This window comes from Patiria miniata, unplaced genomic scaffold, assembly GCF_015706575.1.
Source record: "Patiria miniata isolate m_02_andy unplaced genomic scaffold, ASM1570657v1 HiC_scaffold_7, whole genome shotgun sequence".
Classification (NCBI taxonomy): Eukaryota; Metazoa; Echinodermata; class Asteroidea; order Valvatida; family Asterinidae; genus Patiria; species Patiria miniata.
The window spans coordinates 46,942,825-46,968,265 of NW_024037074.1; the positions used below are offsets into that span (position 1 = coordinate 46,942,825).

The window sequence follows — 25,441 nt, forward strand, 5'->3', positions numbered from 1 at the left end:
CACAAACTTGGGAAATAAACATGGCAGGAAACTGGTACCCGTGACGTATTAAGACATTACATTTCCAGAGGACCAGGTAAACATGGTGGGGCGGGGAGTTAAAGTGGGTGGGGGGTTTGTTGTTAAAATATTCTTTAGACACAGGAAATATAAAAGACGACTGAAATAAAAACGATTTTCAATGCAAAGCTGGACTCCAGTTGCTTATTTATATCTAGACAGGGAGGCCTAGTGCTTTTATTCGTGACTCGTGACCTTTGACACGATGACATCATCATATATTAAACTCGGTTTCACAATAACTAATACAAACTGAACTAAGCAAGTTAAGCGGTACATTATACAGGACTTATGCCTAGTTTAGCGATAGTTTTGGACTTCAGTTTTACTCATTAGTAATCCAAGTTAATAATAAATAAAACTAAAACGACTAACTAATATGGACAGGTCAATAAATACACTAAAATAAATGGAACAAGTATCCACCAATCACAGAGCTTCTTTTAAGAACTCATAACTACGTATTCTGGCATTGAGTTGAATGATTGGCTCTTACATTTGACATGATTTACATATTCTTTGAGAACTTCTTTAATCATAATTCATTATGTCATATTCATAAAATTAACACTTTTCTTTTAAACATAGTTTGATGTTTCAACGTCATAGATTGCAATTAAAATTCAGTTTTGGTATTTAACGTAACGGTTTGTCCTTAAAAAAAAAAACAGATTTATGTACAAATAAAAAATGGGAATGACAATTTGGGTGGCTAAAAAAATAAAACAAAAATTGACAGCTGGGAGAATTTGTTAGTATATTCACTCAACTTCTGAGAAAAAAAAACCCTAAAACAGAATATTTTTCAAAAATATAATCCAAGACATTGATGAATTGGTTGAGCCATATAGGTGTACATATCAGCCCTTCGGCACACTGAATATCAACAATTTGAATGTAGTGAAATCAATATTTGCTTAGCCCAAGTCAGCACTAAGTTTTCTAATCAATCAATCAATAATCAATCTACAATTGATTCCTGATATTTAATGAGATGTTATTATGTCTCTCCACATATTGTGGAATCTTTTGGAATTGAAAAACGAGGTTTGCAAACCATGATTTCATTTCAGAGTACTGACAAAATATTGGAATGGTCACATAAATATGAAACTGTCTCCAAATATACAAGATAAATGCCTTGATAAAATCAACGCGCTGATAGTTGATGCTATCAATGTGAAAATGAAAAGTACTTACTCAACATTATTAACCATGCAATTTAAGACTGTCATGCATGTATTCAGAATACAATGTGGAAATATGATCATTATCATGCAAATTATGTTCCACAACATATTCATGAATTTATATTTGTAGATTTGAAAACTCACTTGCTTATACTTTAAAAATCATTACTGGAAAAATATTGCAATGATTTCTTTTTTCCTGAGGACATTGGGAATGTGGACTCAAAAAAAAGTTTTGTAAACTGAATATCATCAGAATCGGAATCCCTTAAACTGTAAAATATGACAGTTTTTACATGTATGAAAAGGTCGTCATTCATAGTTGTTAGTGTGACGATAAAGTTTTTAAAACGGCATTGCCATGGAAATTCAGGTTTCAGGAATACGGAAGTGTTGCCCAGGAAATCCTGACTCTCCATAAATTGATGACTTTTATGATCATTTTTTTTCTTCACAATTTCACATACAGCATTATTTTAATTGCACAAAATCCAATGACAGCACTCACAATGGACGAAAACATCTACTATTTCATAGCTCTACGGAATTTCAATCACAAGATTCATTATCATACATTTGATAAATCTCTATATTTTTATTTTTACATATATTGTTTACTTTAAACAGTTGTCTTCAATGGCCGTTACACCAACCAGCCGCAGTTTTTAAGTTGTCGCCACTTCACTTTTTAAGTTCACTGAAGTTGCAATATCTTTGCACTGGCAGTTACCTGGTTTTTTGTTTTTCTTAATACAATAAATCATTTACACATCTTGTGACCGTCTCACTATCTTTTCACGCCATGGCAGATTTTTGTCAAAATAGGGTCAGTTATTCTGAGGGACACATCACTGCATCCTTTTTTTTGACCACAGAGGAAAACAACAATTTAAGAAAGAGAAATTCACTTGGGATTTCATATAGTTATTCTGGGCTTCGAAAGTCAAGGCGTCAAATCAGTGAATCACTCCCAGAATGCCGGCAATTTGAGCAAGTAATTAAGAAACGATGTGAAGAAATATGACCCGTGGCGAGAAGTTAGAAAAAACCTGCCGTCTTATCTGTCAGGATTCCTGTTCGCAATAACCTCGCCCCCATTACAAGAGAAAGCCCTTCCCCGTGCGCACGTCAATATTATCAATTACTTCCTGGAGAGTAAACTGCGACCACATGTTGCAGGTATGAGCACCTGTCACAATCAAGCTTTGTCAGTTCGGTTGATGGCCTGACTGGATAGTTGACGTTTCCCCTCCCCCCTTCCCCCCAGGGTGGTGGCAGAACAGGTGTAAGAAGATTGTTTCAAGCTCAATAAAAATTCAATAACGCGACACACCTGCGGACAACTTGGCATCTAAAGGCTTTGATTCAACGGTGTTAGGCGCCATTCCTTGGGGCGGTACCTGCCCAGAAACTTTAAACAAAATACCTCCCCCCTTAATAACCTTTCACCTTTTACCTGAATCATCAGGAATGTGTAAGAAAGAGCTGAAATAAATATATCTACAGAGTACTGACTGTACAGTAGAATGATAATACACAAAGTCCGAAGTACAGTTTTTATGTTTTGCTATTTCAATCAATCACAGTTAAATGAGTCATGTGCTTTCAATACATTTACGAGGATTGATCGCAGAAACTGGAAGAGTGCTGTTTTATCATTATTAAACATCTGATTGCACTTTTGAAAACGCATGAAAAAAATTTCGGTCTTCAAACCTGACACGCATGATGCCTCGAAAAATTAGTGTTCCTTTACTGAACAGGTAATCTGGGGAACTGGTTAAAAAAGACAAAAATGTAGTCATTTTTTGGCATGAAATCTTCAAATTAACCCATGTCAGGGAGTACAGCCTATGATTCCTATAAACCCTTGCACATGTGACCTGAAAGTTTCTAAGTGTATTGGCCAATAGTCTTATAATAAACTCCTGCACTATCATACAATCTGTTACACCGTTTTCTCTGTACAAGTGGCTATTTTCCTTTTTTTCTTTCTTTGGTTCATTCTGTCAGCGATGATGAACGCACTTTTTGTTTCATTTTATGGTTGTCACTGTTTTTACGGTGGTTGGTCGTGTAGTGATCTGGGAGACGTGATTGTGTTGGTCGCGACGGGCGGACTCACTGCGGTAGGGCTTTCAGGATGGCGTTGACTTCCTCGGCGAGGGCCGTCAGGGCAAACTCAAACTGCTCCTGTGTGGGGGAGATGAGAGAGAGAATGGAAGATGCGGTAACCATGGCATCAGAGACACAGATGTTTCTTAGTGGTATTAAACGGAAAGACATTGGAGCGATTTATGATAAATCACTGGCTGTTACAGTTTTGTAGTCACACATGTTCATTACAATTCATCCAGTCCCTAGTCCACAAGATGAACATGAACGATGATAAAGGCGTTTCTTCGTTACTGTTTAGCCGCTGTTACTCGTGACTGGCAGCATAGACAGCCATCTTCGAAGGAAAATTACAACTGCGTATTCAACGCCATCAGGTATGTTTGCGTGCAGTGAGCAAAATGTTCTAAACACGCGCGCACGTCCCTTGACATTTCTTTGAAATACGGCACAGCCGATGCGCGTCATGTAAATTTGACTTCCGGGCCGATGCACGTGACAATCTGTAGCCAGTGACGTCATTTGAGAGATATAGAACGGTTACGTGACCCTAAGTTTATAATTAGCGACCTACTGATTGCCAACACCAGCTGATAATAACAACAGACTAATTTGGTGACAGCTGTTTTCCGAGCTGGCACCAGGCCTCCTGCGAGTCGCCTTCAGGTAGTACGCATGCGCTCCGGGTACCTTCGACCAATAGTGTTACCAAAAAATGCGGGCCTCGTCTTTATGAACACCTGCAGCATGAACGCTAATGCTCGAAAATGGCTTCAAATTTTAGTCCATTAAGCTTAGCAGTGGCTCAAGTTCAAACTAAAAAACCTTGATTTAAATGTGCACTTCCTTTTCTAAATAATCTTGTAAGAAAAAAAATGTAATGTGCTTTTTTGATCAAATGCCAAAATTACCAAATTCATAACTTTGAAAAGAGTACGGAGCTGACGGCTTCATCAGCGATAGAGTATTACTCACCCAGGAATTATTTACAAAATTAATAATTTTATATTTCCTTTCCTGTATTACTAGTAATTTTTTGTGTGTGTGTGTGTGTGTGTGGGAGGGGGCTGAACAGCGAAGGTCATCTTGAAATGGCATTGCCAGGTGGGCCAACATTAACTCTAGGATCGGTGTCCAATATGCTCGAGATAACAATCTCAAAAATAAAATCTTTTAATCGACGATCCAAAACGGTTTGCACGCATCCAACTCCGCATAACGGGCAGTAACACATGGCCAGAAATCGGTCTGAGTAGTCCTTGCTACCTGCTGGCACCAAAGCTATTAATGAGAAGTCAACGGTCCAAGCAAAGTAACCACAGGTGTTTTCGAAGTTCACACGCACACTGACCAGTAACCCTTACCCTAACCCTAATAATAATCATTCCCCTAAACTCCCCCCCCCCCTCCATGTAATGCACTGAATCACTCGCACTTTATTTTTATCATGGACAGAACAAAATAATTCCAAAGGAGAAGAAAAAAATTGAAAACATCAAAGGATCCACAGATGAGAAACAAAGATTCAGTTGAACAAATTTTTTTACTGAAGTGAGTTTCGAACTTCTGATCTCCACAATACCACACCACAGCTCAACCCATTGAATAGTCCAGCTCTAATTTGTTTTCCTGAATAAAATTACATGGAAAAAAAAAGTTTTGTTCTGGAGTTCATAACAGAATGTATCGGGCCAGATAAAAAAAACAACCTAAAATTGGTTTTAAAAAAAGCATTTCTGTTTTTGAACCCTTTTCCGATTTCGGGGGAAACTATCACCTCAACATAAGCAACCATTGTACTTCAACATCAAAGTCAATTCGACTGTCTACAACCAGACAGCTGTAATGCCAGATGAGTTTGAAGCTCTACTCCCAGTCTCCCACAAAGGAAGAACAAAACAACAATCAGGCCAGACTAACCCAATCGACCAGACATTCGAGGATTTATTAAGACAACAAGGACAGCCTTTGTGATCTTAGACAAGCCTAGGACACAATGTGGCACTGACAGAAGACCGGAAGGCGTTCGGTTATCAGGAGCTTAACCGATCGAAACATCGGCCCGTTTGACAACATACATGTACTACACTCTGGCTGCTTTGTTTGTGAACTTCCGGACAAGTTTAGAGATAGCGAATAAAACAAAAGACCTGGCGGACGTTGTCAATCACCGAGTCTCAGGTCCGTTAGCAATTGGGAATGCCAGTCGTGTTGTGAATCACAACATCCAACAAACCCGTCTTTTTCAGTCCACTTCCATTTGTTGTCAGTCAGTGTATGTTACAAACATCAGCAAGTTGAAACACGACATGCGATTGTTTGTTTAGCTTTCCAACTGCTTCTGAGGACACATGAGGACATATGGGTGGAAGGGGGAGGGGCAACGACCCCCACAGGCTCGTCAATAAGGGTGAAGACAAAAATGAGTTTTTCATTGTTAAAAGCCACGGAATGTCCCCTCATACAAAAAGAGGTTCCCCTCATGAATATGAGGTTTCCCCAGTGGCCCCCACTCTTCAAATGTCCACCCCAGCAAATCGGACCGCATTACGTCACTGTCCATCATTCATATAAAAAGGGTCAAGAGGAAATGCCTGTCCAGCAGGGATGGGTCATTGGAGGGGGGAAGGAAGGGAGAGAGCACAGCTGTCAATCTACGTCTCAGCATTTGATGGATCGCTCTTGACAGTGGATGAAAAAAATAGGAAGTACGCCATCAAACTATGATGATATTTTTTAATGTATCGATGCGAACAGTTGGGGCCGTGGATCCAGGGTAGCTGAAAAGGCGTTTGCGGTGAACGCAAAACAAATATTGTTGTAACCGCGAGCCATTCATTTTTAGAGTGGATTTGGGTAATATGACCAGAGTTAACTAAGTTGGACCTATTAAAAGTAGAAATGATTAGATGCAATATCCATAAATAATGAGAACTGGGATGTAAAAGGAAGTGAGTTGCTGATGGAATTTGGCGTCAGGGCAAAGTATACTTCAGAATGTGTGACATGATTGTAATTTGAAATTGTGAAAAGATGACGCGCCTTTTCTTTTTGGGAATGGCAACCCGTAAGTTTCTAAACTGAATGGCAAATTTTTTAGCATTGACCAAAGCTGTGTGGACACGTGTGGTCTAGCGGTAGGGCACAGGATTCATGATCGTGAGATTGTGGGTTCGAGCCCTGCCGTGGCCATGCGTGTTGTGCCCTTGAGTAAGGCGCTTTACCTCAATTACTCCTCTAAACCCAGGTGTTAATGGGTACCGGCATTACTCAATGCTGGGAAGCTAACAGACTCACTGTGGAGGAGGTGTGGCAATTCCCACAGCAGCATTTCGTGACTTCAAGTCTGGCCAAATCGCTTCGAAAGAGAGATGGGAACTCCGTTCCTGTGAACACAGGTTCGTCCCCTTTACCTTTAAAGCTGTGACCTTTTCTTGAGCAAAGCTTTGACCTTTTCTTTTTATCTTCTTTACGTCTTCCTTTCTTGAACAAAGACAGTTACATAACGGGGAGCCGTCAACATACGGCCGGATAGTTCAGTTGGTAGCGCACCGATACGGTGTTCCGGAGGACGTAAGTTTGAACCCCGCTCCAGTCAACTTCTTTGTTCAACTTTCTAAGTCTTATTTTTTTTCAGAACAAATTTTCTTTTGAAAGGTTAGTCACTCCACATGATGCATCCAACAACTTCTCCAAAATTAATTAAAAGTGATGAATTGTCTCGTTACCTTCAGTTTAACGGCGCCTGGCCGCTGGTCCCGTATGTGTTCCAGTGTGGCCGCGATGTCAATCTCCTTGGCGCCCTTAGTCATGCGCGTCAGCACCATGTCTACCAAGCAGTAGGTGCCTGTACGCCCGACTCCGTCGCTGCGGACACAAAAAAAAAAATATCAAAACGATGATTTAATTGAGTCATCAACGGTTCTGAGAAAACTTGGCCCTAGCTCTGGAAAGAGCTATACTAACTTTGTTTTATGAAATGATTACGTAATGGTTATTTAAAACATTTTTTTAAAATTACGTCAACCCGCGAATTTGAGCCGAGGTAACATCGTATTTGGTGTGATATTATTACTTCTGATTGGACAGCTTATAACTATTCCTGAATCGAAAATCTTTGGGAAGTATATTTAGCCCCTAAATAACTGTTTTAACTGTGATTAACGACGCACAAAGATAACATCACGTTTCAGCTATATATTTGCTCCTTTATTGTGATAAAGTGTCCTCCTCAAGGACATAAGTCCACAGATCTCTAAGCTTGGGCTCAGTTCGAAATCATGAAAACCAAAGACACATTTCCATCACCAAGCTACCAGACAATACACCCAAGCCTTTCGATGATATTTACAACAACAAATTCCACTTATAAGATTTTTGGTTTTAAAATTGGTTCACAGAAGAATTTTTCGTAGACAATCTCACTTATTTACGATTTTCATAACTTCAAGCTTGGAAGAATGAACGGGACAGGAAAATCATCTCAAAAACTTTTGCCATCAGAATTAGAAAGAGTCTAAGAATCAACTCCCTTGACATTTAACTCAAAATTATGGGAACAGCAGCGTTTCACTGAAGTCACACTGGTGTTTTTGTCTTAAACGAGCTCGGATGGAATTATATACCTGTCTTATCGGTGATTTCCCCTCCCCTTGCCCCAAGGGTAAATAACTTCCCGCCTTTCAAATGAAAAAATATCTCCAGTTTTTTTTATGTGTTCAACGACACATATGACCTGAGGCCAACTCCTTCCTAAAACAGGCTAGATTTTTTTTTTTTGAGTCTGGAAAAGAATTAACTCTGGCAAATAGTGGAGGGGTTAAAGGAAATGACTCACGTAATTACGGACTTGACGCTCGGGAACCGTGTTTTTTTTTTATTGCTCTCATTTTTTGCTCCCCACCCCTACCGATGAAGAATTTTCAGTTGGGGTATTAGGAGGATGTCTAGTTGAATATGTGATATGACCCAGGGTTTAGGCGCTTCGTCTTTTAAGACGTTCAGAATCTTGAGGTCTTCGGTCAAGATTCTGCGGCTTTTTGTAAGTTTATTAGGTTGAAGTTGAAGGGGAGGGCGAGGAAGGGGCTAGCTTTAAACAGCCAGTAGTAATATCCTGTTTTTCTTTCAGACTTTTCTGACGATGTAACAATGACGGGCGGGGTGACAGGTTTGACGTCGTTACAGCCGGTAAGCTGGTGTCCATTATTAAGCGCGGAAGGATCCACTGATTACAATGTTTGTGTAGAAAAATCAACTGGTACTCTTGCCTTGTCAAACACAGTCCGATCAAACTCTGTCATGATAGTGTCCACAGATAGATACCACAATAAAAAAAAACATGAAATCTAACTTTCTAAGAGGATTAAAGAATATTTTGCAAAGTTATTGAGTTTTCTCTAAAGCCTAATATCTAGCTGCTATCTTAAATAACATTTTTTTTTAGTTATACAAGTAAGGACAGGAATGTGTTGACCTTTTGTTCGTTAATCAAACATTGTCTCTGTCGGCATGTATGCATTCTTTTCAGAAATGTTAGGAAATTTAAGAAATTTAGGAGGCACATTTGGCTAATGTTCTCAACAAGTTTTTATAAATAACTTTTAAACCACATCCAATTTGGCCAATAGGTCATGCTTCGTTGGAATTTAAATCGATCAAAAACTACCAGTTTGCCAGAAGTTCAAGTTAAACTTTGTAGAACAATAATAGAGAGAAAAGAAGCTTGCATTTGTAGTGAATCTGTTTGAGAAAAAAAGTTAGAGGCCTCCCAACAAAAGAATAATTTTGTCCACCAATCGGAACTCCCAAATGTCATACTTCCTGCAAACCCCGTCTGGTGTATGCAGTGATGTACGTATGTGGCAGGAAACATAACCTAATGGCAGACCCTCGTTTCCCCCCCTACCTTGGTCCTGATACTACAGGTATCTGTGATGTCTGTTAGTCATTCAATCATAGACTGGTCAGGAGGGGTACTAGACACCCCTCCCCTACCCCCATCCCTCACCCTCCCCTACCCCCATCCCTCCCCTACCCCCCCCCTCACCCCTCCCTCACCCCTCAAAACACACTCCTCCTGAGCTTCTGACACGAAGTAAGTGGTTGGAGTTTTCATTTTAAATCTTCTCTTGGTTCTTTTCAGAACCTCAATTCTTTTCAGAACCTTGGTTCTATTCAGAACCTCTGTTCTATTCAGAACCTCGGTTCCTTTCAGAACCTCGGTTCCTTTCAGAACCTCGGTTCCTTTCAGAACCTCGGTTCCTTTCAGAACCTCGGTTCCTTTCAGAACCTCGGTTATTTCAGAACCTCAGTTCTCTTCAGAACTTCGGTTCTTTTCAGAACCTCAGATCTTTTCAGAACCTCGGTTTCTTTTCAGAACCTCGGTTCTTTTCCGAATTTCGGTTCTTTACAGAACCTCACAAACTCGCTAAAGCGATTTGTCACACGATGCTATCGTAAACCTTCTTTACTGTGCAAACCTTCAAATCTTGTTTAGATCTTCCCCTTCAAAAAACAAAAACCAAATGTACATGTTTTATGAACGGGCAAGCAAATTTAAAACAGGCAGAACATGAACCACAGACCTTTGTGCCACTAGTCAAGTGCTACACCAACTAAGTGGCTATAATGAACAGTTAATTCCAGTCACCCAAGGGGTAGACAGACAACTCTATCAATATATTTGTAATCCTGAAATCGCCAGTTTTTTCTTCGCGCCTCGGGTAGCTTTGCAGAAAAGGTCAAATTTTCGCCCAAATTGACAGACATATTTTGGGGGACCAACTCCCAAGGATTAGGGTATTAGCGAGACCAGACACAGTGAACTGACCGACCCTCAGACATGATGTACAAGCCAATTTCCTATGTGCCTTGGAAAAACTTAACACCCCTACTCCAAAACCACTGTGTTGTTTCTCATCTTAACAGGGCACAAACTTGCCAAATTTAAAGCTAATATAATTTCCAGAAATGGATGGATTTGGGGGTTAGTATTTTATGGCAAATGTTGTTGCAATGGCCTGTTTAAAGTTTTGTGTACATAGATACTACCAAAAAGAAACACACCAAAAAAAAACGCTGTTCTTGTAGTCTGGTTTCCCTACCCTACTTCAGATGAAACTGAGCAATTTTTAGATGTCGGGGGAATTGTCAGGTCAGGGCACCAGACTAGCTGGCTTGCATCCGTTCACGGATGTGTTAAACCAATTGCAAACACAATGTGGGCTAACTAAATTTGGTAAATCGGGGGCATATTTGAAAACAGTCAGTTTTGTCCAACGATGGTCGGCTGATAGATGTCAAGGGAACATTGTAATGTAATGGTCGGCGAGTTGTCTACAACCTTTATATAAAATGAGGCAATGCTAGGATTTCTGTTTGGATATCCCGCAGATCTACGACAGATGTACCCAGAAACGACCACGGAATTCTCATACTGGATATGATTAAATGTCTCCACCAGGAAAGCAATACACGCACACACCCTTCATTCAATCATTTCAACTCCCTGGGAAATTTTACAAGCAATGCAAAGGAATGAAAAATTATAGCTTGCTAATTCAATAGAGTTTTATGCTACCGACCTCCTACTATACTGCCTGACTTTACCACCAAAAAAAAAAAAAAAAAAAAATATAAGACAATTATAATGTCTGGCTTATCTAGTCTAGTAGTTAGGCCCAGGGGTGCGTTCTGCGTCTGAGTTAATTTTCCTGGGCCAAGGCCCCCTTGTTCTTTTCGGTTAAAGCTAGCGGGGTGAGGATAATACGCATCCCCTGGAAATCTGCCAAGTCACTCGGTGTTATAACACACTGACCAACCGAGGGCGCTGTTTCCCCAGCTTACCTGCAGTGGACCACGATCGGGCAGGCTTTCCCGCGGTAGGACTTGTTCACCTTCCTAAAACGAGAAATCGACGACAAAGAGAAGGAAACAAAAAAGTTAAGTCATATTAAAGGGAAAATACAACATTTGCAAACATCAAAAAATAAAACTACCAAATCATTTTGAAATACCTTGCTGGACTGTTAGTGAATGACAGTGTAAAGCATCCTGTAAAATCATGGCACCTGGTATACTGTCATTTTCAAGAAAAGTGGTATTTTTGTATCAATTTCCAACGCTGATCGGCCGACCAGCGTTGGAAAAAACTGGCTTTTTTTCAAATACTGGCCCCAGTTGACCATCGCACTTGTTTGCAATCGATTACACACCTATGAACGGGTACAAGCCAGCTAGACTGGTTCCCTGACCTTACAATTCCCCAATGTATGTAAACTGCTCTGTTTCTTCTTAAATGGAGTCAGGGAACCAGACTACAGGAAAATGATTGTTTTTCTTGGTTTTTATAGCATTTTCGAACCCAAAACCTCAAAAAAGTCAGTGTAACTATATTTGCTACATATTTCCAACCCCCCAATTCCATCCATTTCTGAAAATTACAGCAAAAGCAAATGATGTATATTCCCTTTAACTTGCCATAGCATGTTACGGATATTATCTGTATCTGTGTATCTGTATGGTTACGTTGCAGAAACCTATTCAGGCATTATCGCAACGGAGTATAGGTACTCAAGGCACTGGAAGTTATGTCTATTATTTACATGAGAAATATGAGACCCATTATGTAGCACCTTTTAAGGGTTTACAAGGTGCTGCGGCCACTGCCAGGACACCGGGGCAAACCCCTTCTCTTTAGCGACAAGTGTTACTGGGTTCTTTAACGAGCATTATACAACACACGTGACCTACAGCTTTACGTCCCATCCAAAGGACGAGGCAAGAATGGTTAAGTGGCTTGCTTAAGGGCACAAGTGTCCGCGGCGAGCTCGAACCCACGTCTCTGACAGTAAGCACTCCAAAGTATAGTGCCTTCTTTCAAGACGATCCGATTAAATTAGATTGATTTAATCAGCCAATGTTACAAACAAATCACAGGAATTTGTAACCTTGGACTGGCATAAAACGCCTAATAATTAAAAATGCAATACAATTAAACAATGAACACATAAATTAGTACAATTAACAATATACAATTATAATAACTATCATGTAAATGAAAAATGTTCTGTTGTTAAAAATCCGCACGGCTGATGGTATAAAACTATTTCTAAAACGGTCAGTTTTTGCACTAATTAATCTCATCCTTGTTTTCCTGAAGGAAATAGGTGAATCAAGTTATAAGCTGGATGATGAATGTCCTTAATGTCCTCGACACGATTCCTCATTCTCTTTTCCTATGTTGTCTTCAAGTCCTTCAAGTAAACGCCACTTATGTACGACACGTTTTTAACCACCTGATTCAGTTTGTCAATCTTGCTGTTTAATAGGAGTGACAACATGGCTTTCTGAAAACACACAATCACCTTGAAAAAATGGATTTGGGCAATTCCACGGTTACTCACGTTACATTTTTGATGTACTTTTTGAGTTTCCTTGGGCTGTAATTACCTTACTAAACAGGTTTAATAACTGTTATCCCCATGGTAGATAGAGTAGACCTAGACCTACCTAAGCACTAAAGATGACATCCAGAAAAATGTGTTATGTATGATAAACAAGATGCACAAAATCGGTTACTCACATTACATTTTTGTAACGCGAGTAACCGATGCATTGATGACAGACAAGTGCCCACCACATTTACTGTTTGTTGCAAGATCTGTCCAGAAACATTGACTACATTGTGCGGGCAGCAGCCTAGTAAAAACATATGGCTAATGAAAAGAGACATTCTGTAATTGTCAGTCATGTTAGGCCAACAAAAAAAATAAGTCGGTCTCTGGTCAGCGCGCGCGTCGATTTTAATCATGCGCGTCGATCTTTTTTTTTCTCCAAAATGTTCCGCGGTAGCTCCAACAGCGCCCTCTATTTCCGCACCTCCTCAATTTTTTTTTACCAAAGAGCACCAAGGAATGGGAAATTGCACCAAGGCAAATGATCGAAAGCACCAAGGCAAATTATGGAGGACACCAATGTACATGAGGACACCAAAAAAGCAAAATAGTACCCCACCTTGTCTGTACAATCCAAGCTTGAAGAAAAAAAAAAAAAGAAGCCGCGTGGCCGCGTCAATTCCGGAACTTTGGTCTGACCAGAGACCAAATATTTTTTTTTTTTGGCCTTATGTAGGATTTATCAATGGACTTGTAAGTCATGTTCAAGGTGAAGCAGGAACTGTTTGAGAGATTCGCTGGTGTGTCAGCATTTTTGGGAACGGTCAGCACTTTTTTGGAACGGTCAGCACTTTTGCATTAATCTTTTGGATGAGTGGGGAGGGGGCAACCAAGTTGTTTTTTTTTTAATAGAAAACTGGAGGTCACAAAAGTCAAACCAAAAATTCCAAGCAACAGGAAAGGTGTAAGTCTACAGGAATCCCCATGTTTGTAACTTGGCAATTTGCCAGGTAATTAAGCGCTTACACTTCTAAGCCACCTGTCGGCCACCTTGGCAAATCTCTTGTCGACACATTGTCGCCGTCTGGGCCATCTACCCAGAGTGGAGTGCGTGTCAACATTGAAATACCTTTTTGCATGTCGTTCCTCTTCATTCTCACGTTCATATATTCATATCCTCTTATTTTTATATTTTATTTCCTTATTAGTTTTAATTGTTTGGACAACAGCCAAAAGTGAACAGCCAAGGTAATGAAAGTACAACTTGGCAGATTTTTGATCACCCCAGGTACCGGTAGGTAAGGGCGGCACTGCCACCGAAAAGGCTGAAACAATCGAGGGTAACATGTGCAACACACTGGGCACCTCTCGTACAGCTGCTGCTTCACCTGGGACCGATTTCAAGAAACTCGTCTCGCGACTCATCTTAGGACTTCAGACGAGTCCCTGCTCTGAGATCAATCTTAGCTAAGACGCGTCTTGAGACCAATTCACCAAACCCATCTTAAGCAAGACACATCAAAACTACCGATTCGATGGCTGTTTCATGTTACTGCTTGAAGAAACAGTCGTTGAAAAGAAATGCGCAAAACCAACTTGCCGCACTTGGGCATATAATTAGTTCCACGAACTTTCGTCAGAAAAAAATTACTCAGACATAACTTGGGAGAAGAGTGTGCAAATTACGTGAAAATTTCACAGCTACAAGTCAATAACTTTATCCCTGTTTTATTTTTATGAAATGGGTCGAGCCACATATTTTCTCTATTTCGGGCAATTTATTTTTGACTCACCCAGTATGTTGCCGCCCACACAATACAATCAATGTTTCTGGACAGACCTTGCAACAAACAGTAAAAGTAGTGGGCGGTGCAAACAGGCTGGGGCCACACACACATGTATCTTCTGTCTGTCATCAATGCATTGTCATGTAGGACAAGAGCGAATCACGCAATGAATTCACATTTTAGGCGCTCTAATCACTCTGAACTTCAAAGTAAGTCCATTTTTCAAGGTAATAGGGTGTTTTTCAGAAAGCCAGTCGCGGGTGCCGATAGATACTGTCAAAAGCAGTCAATAAGATTTTCGGAAGTACGCAAGTTAGACAAAGTCACATAGTAATGATGGTGCACACATCCCTGCTACATTTTGTAATTACTTCAAGGCCCGATTTCATGGCTCAGTTTCATTCTTAACCGTTAGCAGAAATGTTGTGCTTACTAAAGCGGGAAAATTAGCTAACCTTAGACACTACTTCATGGCATGGACACAGTGGCATAGCCAGTGGGGGGAAGGGTTATTCCCCCCCCCCCCCAATATTTTGTAAAGATTGCCCTTTTCCATTCAAGTGCCCTTTTTTTCACCAGTGTTTACCACCCCCCAATATTTTTAAAGAGTGCCCTGTCTTTTAAACAAGTGCCCTTTGTACACATAAGAGTGCCTTTTTTTTTTAACTAGCGGCTGTAACGAGTGCCCTTTTGGGAATTTCGTGCGTGTGCCGTCCTGAAAAACGTCATATATTGTCCGATAGTGTGTATGATCATCCACTTTGAACAGCGCCCTCATTAAAAGATGGTCCAAGAATTTGAATTTTACGGAGGCCAAGAGAAAAAAACCTGTCTACATTTCAGCACAGATGTGCGAGTGCCCTTTTCAAGAAATGTTTACCCCCCCCCAGTAAAAATGACCCTGCTACGCCCATGTTGTTATGCATGTATAGAAATAGATTTGATGACCGTAGGTCACAAACTTATGAATCAAATTTTCTTACGAGGTTAGCACGCCTTTAATGTGCTTACTGCCGACAGCCTTCATGAAATAGATGGAGGCTCTGTTAGCGGAAAATCACGTGCTTAGCAGCGCCATGGTATTAGGTCATAATACACCAAGCACTCTCATGGGAAAATGAACTGTTGCCAGTCCTGGGAGGAAGTTGATGAATTCCCCTCCCCCCCCCCCACAACTCCGACCCACCCATGCAAAACAAAATGCAAGAAAGAAAATTACAACCACACGAACATCAACTCAAATGAATATAACCCATGTGGTATGTGACTCAATCCAAGCACACTTCGGTAGCCTTGCAAGAAGGAAAAAACATGAAATCCCCTGACAGCAAACTGTCCACGAAGTTTGGCACACAGTTCATGACTAATACTACAACATGTACATCAACTGCGCAAGTAATTAAGACAGCACCGGAGGTAAAAATTAAACATTCGGCCAAAAAACATTCTATTTATTACATGTCGCTTCGGAGGAAAACAAAATGGAGAGACTTGTGATCTGACAATCTTGTGACAAACTTGCATATGTCACATTAAAGCCAAAAAGGATGATTCCAGAGGTTGCGTTCCTTGGTTCTTCCACACTGAATCACATTGGGGGATATCTGCGAAATCCAATTTTCTCAAATTAACGTTTTTATTTCATACTTCCCTCTTCTGAGGGGGGGGGGGGGGGGGGTCATAAAGTGGGAACAAAGTTCGACCTACAGGACATTCAACTTCAACAGGCCATCATCTGTTGTGAAAAGTTAATCAACGGCAATTCTCAATCAACCCCAATCCTTGCGAGCACGAACCCAACGCGCAGTCCAGTTACTTGCAAACTAACCTGTTGAACAGGTTGCTATAGTCTTCGTGACAACCTCACTCCTAACACCTGTCGGCCAATTAGCGAGCAAATTGAAAGAAGATTTCTAAGATCTACTTGGTAGCACGCACTCAGGGGCTTTTAACAACCGCCCCCCTTCTCAGTCAATTATATGAGTCAGAAACAAGCTTTGCCAAGGTGTCAAGCAACTCCTAAAAAGGGAGCTGATACAAAAATCCAATTACATCAAAACAAAACTTTGAGTAAAAAAAATTATAACCATCTCCAAACAATTATCATGAGGGATGGCTGGATGATTTCATTTTCGTGCAGGTATGGCCATTATCTGTCAAGGGGGAGTTAATATATTGCTCCCTGGAGATGGTGACGATTGCCATCTGAAAGACAGAGATAAGTCGGCGGTCATCTTGATTTACGATGGCCTTTCGGGGGTGCCATGGAATATGTAGTTGAAGGAACTGCAGGAAAGACTTTTCCGTCTTGCCGTTGGTTTAGCTGCCAAAATGTAGCTATTTGGGACTCAATACTGCCGCTGTCTCCTTCCGTTCAGTTGAGAGATCATGAGGTCCTCACAAGAGCCAAATAGTCCTCTCTGTTAACCACAAGAGGATGCAAATTGACTCCTGCTCATGACCCGATATCTTACAGTTCCCCCCCCCCCCCCCCAAGTGACAACTTGGCCAGATTCTCTCAAAATACATCGTCCGGCTCACGGAACAAGCATGAAAGGGATTACTGATTACTAAGTCAATTTACTTATTTTGAGTGGAATTCTGAAGCACTGAGCTCAAACTTGATGATTAGAATGTCGGGTTTGGTTGATATCTTTTTCTTTCATTCACGGATAATCTTGGTTTCTTGACCCAGCTGAGATTTCTAGGCATGCTGTAATACACCGTGATCATTCATGTGATTCTAGCAAGGATCTTTAATTGATTCGTCAGTGGCAATCTCCCAGTTTGCGCAAGAGTCAGAAATAACCAGCTGTTTCCTCAAGATGTTCAGCATTCCATCTTGAAATTCAGTTGAAGATGGCTAGTTCTTGCCTCGGCGTACATCTCACTTCATTCCTCAAGGATCCAAGAAAATTCTCAAAAACCCTTGGAGGGTCTTGAGCTCCTCACCTAAGACACAACCACGGGAGGAACCCAGGTCAGCTGTTTTTGCTGGATCTGTGATCTATCTTGCGCACTGAATCAACGATGACAAATTTCCTTCCTTTGCAATAACCTGCGTCTTACAAGGAGCTCATTCTCTTGCTTTTACCGAAGAAAAGATTCCGTGATGTACATAAATCTCGGGCAACCTTGGACGAGAACTCCTAGTTGTCTGCTCCTTCCCCTCTGCACTCCATCACGGAGTCCTTCAAATGATGAGACATTTCCTCTCTTTTTGTGTTTTTTACCAAAATCTTCACGGTGTCACCTTGTGACAATCACGGCTCGCCAATCAAGACTTGAAGAATAAATCCACTTAAGTGCCAAATTTCAGGGAAAAAAATACCAGGATGAGAGTTGCTGAGGTTCTTCTATCAAGAAAAAAAAAAATTGACACGAGCCGTTGTTGGGTTATCAAGCTGAGAAACTGTAAGAGGAGCAGGGAATATGAGAAATAACTGTAGCATTGAACTCGAGTATTAGCTCGAGACGGCTGCTTGAGTAATCACACGTGATGAGTAGCAGTGAAGACTTGAGATGGTACTGAGCAGTGCAGTAGGAACTCGCTAAGTTTTTCATGGCATCTATGATAGTTTCTGATGAGTAATTATGAGTAAACACACTCGTGAGCAGGAATCTCAAATGGTGAGCGGTTGATAATGATCGCAGCGTTGCCAGCTTTGACTACGCATGAGTCTCGCGTGGTGTCGGCAACAGTAGCTTTGATGAAAGTGTGAGTAGTCACTCATGAGTAATGAGATTTGTAAAGGTGAGTAGCAATCGCAAAGGCACACTTGGGTTTTTTTGCCACACATGAAAAGGCACTCCACGCTGGTGAGTTTTTTCTGTCTCCTGAAATGGTTAGCTAAAGATGAGTTAGTCATCAATCGTGAGTCATGTTATCACTCGTGAGTAGTAGGTGAGGCTTGAGCAGGTGAGTAGTAGGTAGTGAGCGCTCGCAGTGTCCCAATCACTTTTGTGACTATGCAACTACAAGAGTAGGAGAGTTGCATAAGCACAAAAATGACTGGGACAGGAGCGGGTTAGTGCCGTGAAGATGAAAACGGAATGAAAACGTTATCAAGATGGTAAAACGGTGGACGTTAGCGGTCCGTTATGTTAGCTCCAACATGTTAGCAGTTAATTGGAACTCCAAAAGTAAGTTTCAACATTAGTCTGCAACTCTCAACTTCTCGCAATGAACTGGTTTAAACGGTTTAAAAGATGGTATATGGGCGGATGTTAGCACTCTCAAATGTTAGCTCGGTGATGTTAGCATAAAATCAGAACTCCAAACATTAGTTAGCATTTGCTTCAACTCTGATGCGAACAATGTGGATTTTTAGGATTAATCATAATTCTACCAAAAATGGAAAACAAAAGGGCGGGGGAATGGAAGTTAGAAATAATCATTAAATGTTAGGTAAATAGTATTAATAAAAACAAATCCAACAGTGATGATTATTCATGGACAGGGACATAGTCTTTGATTTTTGAATCGCTGGGGAGGGGGGCAGTATATTTTTTTAAAAAAGAAAAGCTTTTTGATGACAACATGAACAATTTCAGCAGTTGATTATCCAAATGAGAAACTGTTGGTATCTATATCTGCTGCAAAACCTTCCCCTTTTTTTTGGTCCTTTTATTTTAATGCTGATGAATATGCTGAAGAGCAGATGGCAGAGTGCTCCTTTAAGATCAGAGTGCATGATACTAGCAGAGCAAAGACTAGGGATATGATGGTCACTGCAAAATGAAACATGTTAACGGAGCAGTTGCTTCACACTGCCGAAAATACACGCTAAACAATGTTGCTTGAATGAAAAGTTCAAATGGGCATCAAGTTGGTCAGACAGAAATATTGTCAGTAAGAAAATCTAACTTGACATTGGGGGGTGGGGGATTCAGGAACAATCTGCTGGACTTGGTCCAGAGGGTATTCCAACTCCTTGGGGAGGGGGGGGGAGGGGAGAAGTGTCAACCCTACAACTCTTCTGGGCAAAGTCCAAGTGTGGGTGTAGGGAAAATATTAAGCAAGTCAAGCACCACAGTAAAAATGTGAACAATCTCTGCCAAACCGTTGATGGATTGACAACGACCCTGGTGCAGCAATCAGGTCGGACGGAGACTTTTTTTTTTACGCTTTCCTCCACGACGTCAGGGAAAATCAGGACTGGCGTTTGATTGACAAATTTGGAAATGATCTAAATTGGGGAAAACGTGTAGATCAGTGGGATTTTTTTTAACAGTGCCCCAGGCTAGACAAGGCAGGCAACTCACAAGACATCGCATCATAAAAATAAAGTCGGTCTGCCACCAATTAAAACAGAGGGGGAAAAAGCCCCACACCGCCAGATTTTCAAATCTACCAGATGATGTATGGATATTGGACGGAGATTTTAATGGGAAATTGGCAAGGGACCTGCGGCGACCCCTGAACAACCTTTTAAACTTTCACAGGGGAAGATCCAAGATGCCTAAATATAGTCCAGATGAAAGAACTGGACATACATATATTCAACCAAGTTTGACATCAATTAATAAAAAAAAACTAACTTCAGAAAGGCCTTGTCTATTAAGTGACACAATGATTCCAAGGGATACAAAAATGCATTGATAAAAAGATGCAAGTGTTCGGCGGCTCAGAAATGTGAGCAATGTTTCATACAAAATATTGTAGGAAAAAAACAATTGACAGTTTTGTCAAAAGATGGATGCCTTTTCACCATATTTTGCAGACACTTTGTGTTTTTTTATCCAAACTTTTCAGGCAAAATTTTAGTTGGCTGATTCTTTTTTTGCTCAGAAACTCTAGACACCATTGTCCATTTGTTACTTTTGCTGGACCTGCATCACAACAGTTGCTTGATTACATGCGTGCCCCCCCCCCCCCCCAGTAGAATAACCAACAAGTACCCCCTGGCAAGGGAACAGCTAATTTGTAACTCCAATTGTCTGCTGTCTTCGGGGACCTGTAGAGTTGCTTAAGAAATGGTCAAATAAGGGGGAAATAAATCTCATTTAGAATCATTGGGCAAGTTGGGTGCCCCGGGTACAAAGTTGTTTACGCTCACTAAATACATCAATATCCAATTATTATCTGCACACAATCATTCCCCTGGGAAACCCCTCTGGAATTGGAATGTCACAGGAAATTGCCAGGGACAAGGATATTTGCATATAGCAATTAAGCAAAGCCCCCCAGCAGGTGGATTTTTTTTTTTGAGAAGCTGGACGATTACAGCACACAAAAACAGCAACTGGCAAATGTCATTAAATTACAAATGACAATTTAATTAAAAGCTTGGATCGGTAAAAGTCAGAAAGGTTTTTTTCCCCACCCGATTTTGTTATTACCTCTGGGACTACAAACCAGACGGCGAGATTTTGGAGATAAAAATTCACTGCCGATAAACCCCGCCAAGGTTTATTTTACAAAAAAAAGGTCCCTTAGATAAAAAAACAATTTGGGAAGATTAAACGTTTCAATTTACATTTTATTGAGGTAATTTAAAACATTTGGAAGTCACATCGGAGTTCTGATGTCTGCTTTGAAAAGGGTAAAAATACATCAGAACAGAAAGTACCAACGGAAGTTTATTCCTAGATATATAATTTATATGATCGATGTTTTTCCTGAACAAAAAAAAATGATGGATTTCTCCCTTGAAATGCATGTACGTTAATATTTTGGGAATTATCAGCGAGTAGTCCATTTCATAACTTGAAACATCGTTGATGTATCTAATTGTACACCATAGGCAATTTTATGCTTTCAATGCATCATTCAAAGCTCATAACTTAGAAAACTCATAATGTTTGCCATAAATTTATATTTCAAGGTGACATATCCAAAAAGGCATGAGCAGCAAAAGTTAAATACCATTTTATTAGCTATTTTTTTTATAATTAACAAATGGCTGAAATCCTCGAGAGTTTACATAGTCTAATCAAGCTTGCAACATCGAGCGCCTGACCGTTTCTTAACGCACGGTGTTGCGTACTGACACTTGAGCGGAAAGACTGGCTTTGCTTCAATCAACGGTAACAACCGAGAACGGTTTTAATGAAGATTACGACGCCAAGAGGGAGGGTGAAAAATTAACGCAATTGGCGAGAGATAAGCCGGTGAGAATGCAACGGGGTGGGATGAAGCATTAAGACCGGCAGCATCCGTCGGGGATATCGGAAGGTGAGAATGGCCCAAGGTCGTATTGTCTTCAAGTTCAGGTTGGTGTTGCGGTACGATTTCTTCAAAAGTACAACTTGGAGCCTTCTGTGACCTTGGTCAAATTTTCTAGAGGTCGAGTCAACGGCAGACTGAAAAACCTGTCTTAAGGGTCTCTAAACTATTATGGGATATCTAAAGTTCCTGTGAGAACCATGTTTGTTCTGAAACTTCTTCAAAACCTGTCGGGAAAATTAGTAATAAACTTCTCCTGAGTTCAGATTCTACAACATTTGTCGGCACAACTGGTATCTTTGAAAAAAATATCTGTGAGGAAGTTTTTAATCTGGGTGATAAGCCTCCCTATCCCCTGCCTTAATCCATGCCTGGGGCAAAGGAAAAAATAAACACAAAGATGAGGTAACACAACCCCTTAAAAAACATAGCCTGCCTCTGGGTCAAAACAAAAAACTGTTCAACTTTGTTGAAAAAAGACAAGGAAGAAATGGTCAAAGGACTGTTTTCAGGCCGCAAACATCTTGAGTCGTTTAGAGCCAATTTTGTCCACGTCCTGTCCCGAGCTTCGGCAACGAAGGGAATGACCGCTGCTGACGGTCACTCGACCTGGGTTCCCCAAACTGACCGCACGCCTCGACCAAAACCCTGGAGCCGTCCCCAGATAAGTATTTATTTTGGGACAGCCTCACGATCGAAACCTGGCATATCTGTCTATAACGTTTGAGAACTTACAGGTACTGTCACCAAACGGAAACACTTAGCGCCTTTTAAAAAAAATATCTGCTTCGTCACTGTGGCAACTGGCCGTCGACAATCCTCGCGTTCTATTAAATTGTGCAATTAAAAAGGCACCTATAAAAAGAAAGTGCGAATTAGGAGCGCACGCAAATCACTTACGAGGCGTGGGAGGGCGTCAGCCACGAAGATGTTTCTAATTTTGTGAAGTTTGAGGTACAGTCGTAAAATGGCATAACTTAACAACTGCTAATGATTAAGTCTCGCCGACGGACGTACCTTAATATTTAAAATTGTAAGAAGCGATGATGAGAGGACATTTGCATTGACTTCTAAGTAAAAAGAAGTGAAACTTTTTCTTGACAAAATAATTGACAGCTTCTCCGCATGGCAGATTTCTAACAACAGAGGGCACCCTAAAGCAGGGACAGATAGTCATGGAGTCTGGTGCCAAAGCTGCAAACAAAGCCAGGTTTTGAGAAATGGCAAATGGCTTTTACCTTCTGAACTCCAGCAGAGCTTTGGGCGAGGGCGGTATTCCGTTCTCTGGCCAGGTCAGGAAGTGGAACTGGGTCACTGTCCTCGTCTCTTGCGTCTAAAAAACAAAACAAAATCAACTTTTATTGAAAAAAAAGCAAAAGACTTTGCCATTAGGTGAGGCCTAATTTTTGCCAACAACAATTTATATTTGTATTTTTCACACATCTGTAAACTCAGGACAGTGGATAACTTGTCACAGTGGGTAAACTCAGCACAGTGGGTAAACTCAGCACAGAATGTAAACTCAGCACAGTGGGTAAATCCTGCACAGTGGGTAAACTCAGCACAGCGGGTAAAATCAGCACAGTATGTAAACTCAGCACAGTGGGTAAATCCTGCACAGTGGGGTAAACTCAGCACAGTAGGTAATCTCAGCACAGTGAGTAAACTCAGCACAGCAAGTGAACTCGGCATTGAAGGTAAACTCAGCACCACGGGTAAACTCATAGTGCAGTGGATAAACTCAGCACAGTGTGTAAACTCAGCACAGTAGGTAATCTCAGCACAGTGAGTAAACTCAGCACATTGAGTAAAATCAGCACAGCAAGTAAACTCAGCACAGCCGGTAATCCCAGCACGTTTTCACACCTACCTCAGTGTTCTTGAGATAGAAGCTGCGGACGAGGTAGTCGTCGCACCAGACGTGCTCCGACACCAGGTGGACCTCGTAGAAGTGGTAGCGTGTGCCGCCCTCTGAAGGCCAGTACAGGGTGTGTACGGTGTCCGCGTCTGTCATTGGGGTGAGGTTCACGATGACCACTGCTCCTTGCTCCCAAACCATCTGATTCAAGACAGAAAGAAAACCCCCCAAATTTGTCATTTTAAAGTTCCAATATCATCGTTACCTTTACACATGTAGTTGGTATATTGAGTGTGTTACCTCAAATTGCCCTGACGAAGAGCCGCAAGAGCGCCACCTAGTAAGATGGTGTCCAGCCAACCTTCCTCATTTGGAAAAAGAATAACGGCAGCTGGGCAAATATTTGCTGCCCTCTGTTGGCCAAAACTGCTCAGTCAAATACACATAAATTATTGTTCAAAGTTGTATGAGTGTTTGTTGATGAAAACCCCCTTCATGAATTCTATATTCAATCCAGGCCCATCAATTATACTCCTCAAGTTCTAATTCTGTGGCAGTGTCCAATGAATAGTTTATGACGGTCGTTCGGACAAACACATCTCAAAGTCTGAACGATGGCATATCATTCCCATATTTTCTCCCTCTTATGCACGCTTGACAGCCGCAATCTCGTATTAACCAGCGAGTTCACCGCATTCATCATCCGAGAGAAGTTGACGAGGTGACGAACGGAATCAAGAGGACGTTGAGCCCGGGACGGGTTTCCGCGTTGCCACGGAGACCCTACAGCTCGAGGGTAGGGTCACGACCCTGTCGTTATGCGCGAAGACCGAGTCGTCCTGTCGCCGTCTGACATTTTATGCTGGAGAGCGCGATCATCCGGTCCATCGTAATTAACCCGAGCGGGCAATGACACGCTATCTTGATGCAAATATGATCCTTGTGAATATTTTTAAAATGAGATTTTCAGTCCCAATCTTGAAAATGATGTACCTTGAGAGAGAATGACAAAGACTGTGAAAAAAAACTGCTCTTAAAATGGAATAATCTTAACTACATGCACATCATGGATACATCGTCTTGTACCTTTCCCATCTTAAAAGTTGCTTTTTTAAGTTTTTGATAAAATTCTGTTAGGATTCATATTCATACCGCTGACATACAGCCTAGTCAAGTCCTAGCTTGTCAGAATAACTTGGTGAATTTCAAAATAAGCCTCCGGTCAGTTCATTTCTCCTTATTCCCCTGCATCAGAAGTTCATAAATGCCATTTACTTTCCCCTTAAATGTTCATTATTAAGACAGACTGGTTCATAGATTTCAGTTAATGGTATAATCCAGCTGTCACTTTTCGTTCAAACTCCATGGTTTCGAAATAGAAATCCCTTTTTTTCCCCACTTAGAATAACACGCTCAATCTCAAACTTTTATGTCATCTTCAATCAGTTGCCGTGATGAAGGTCGCCAGTTTCTCCTCCAAATCAAATTGGAATGGGCAGTCAGCAGAACAAACAGCCACACAATGTGACAAGCTCGGGCGCGCCGGCGGAAAGAAAAGTGGGGGCATTAAATGCCGGCATTAGCACGATTAGCACATTAGTTGCCGATCGCGGATCGCGAACCAGCTATCCGTGAAAATCACCTCCCAAGGTACACTACTCCTTTTTATGTTGAAACACCGACAAGTCAAAGTAGTAACGTGGGAAAATGTCTTAAATTCAGGAACTTTCTTTTGAACTTTCCGTTCTGGGCAATTTTTATTATCTGAAGGAAAAGGAATCATTACGTTTCAGCTAGGTGTACGGTATTTAAGGATATTTTTTTCTTAGAGTGCACTGTGTGATTGTACTTTAGAGCTGTACGACTAT

The 25,441-nt window shown here is 41.0% G+C and overlaps 1 protein-coding gene across 1 annotated transcript in view; it reads right to left on the bottom strand.

The window, feature by feature from the left end:
- Nucleotides 1-195: 195 nt before the first annotated feature.
- Nucleotides 196-25,441, bottom strand: part of LOC119745234 (receptor-type tyrosine-protein phosphatase N2-like) — an 80,769-nt gene continuing 55,523 nt past the window's right edge. The window contains exons 8-12 of the mRNA XM_038221458.1: nt 23,586-23,774; nt 22,954-23,048; nt 11,211-11,264; nt 7,094-7,232; nt 196-3,443 (exon numbers count right to left, since the gene is read on the bottom strand). Of these exons, the coding sequence (XP_038077386.1) occupies nt 3,372-3,443; nt 7,094-7,232; nt 11,211-11,264; nt 22,954-23,048; nt 23,586-23,774 (549 nt within the window). The 3' untranslated portion in view covers nt 196-3,371. The remainder of the gene's footprint in view (nt 3,444-7,093; nt 7,233-11,210; nt 11,265-22,953; nt 23,049-23,585; nt 23,775-25,441) is intronic.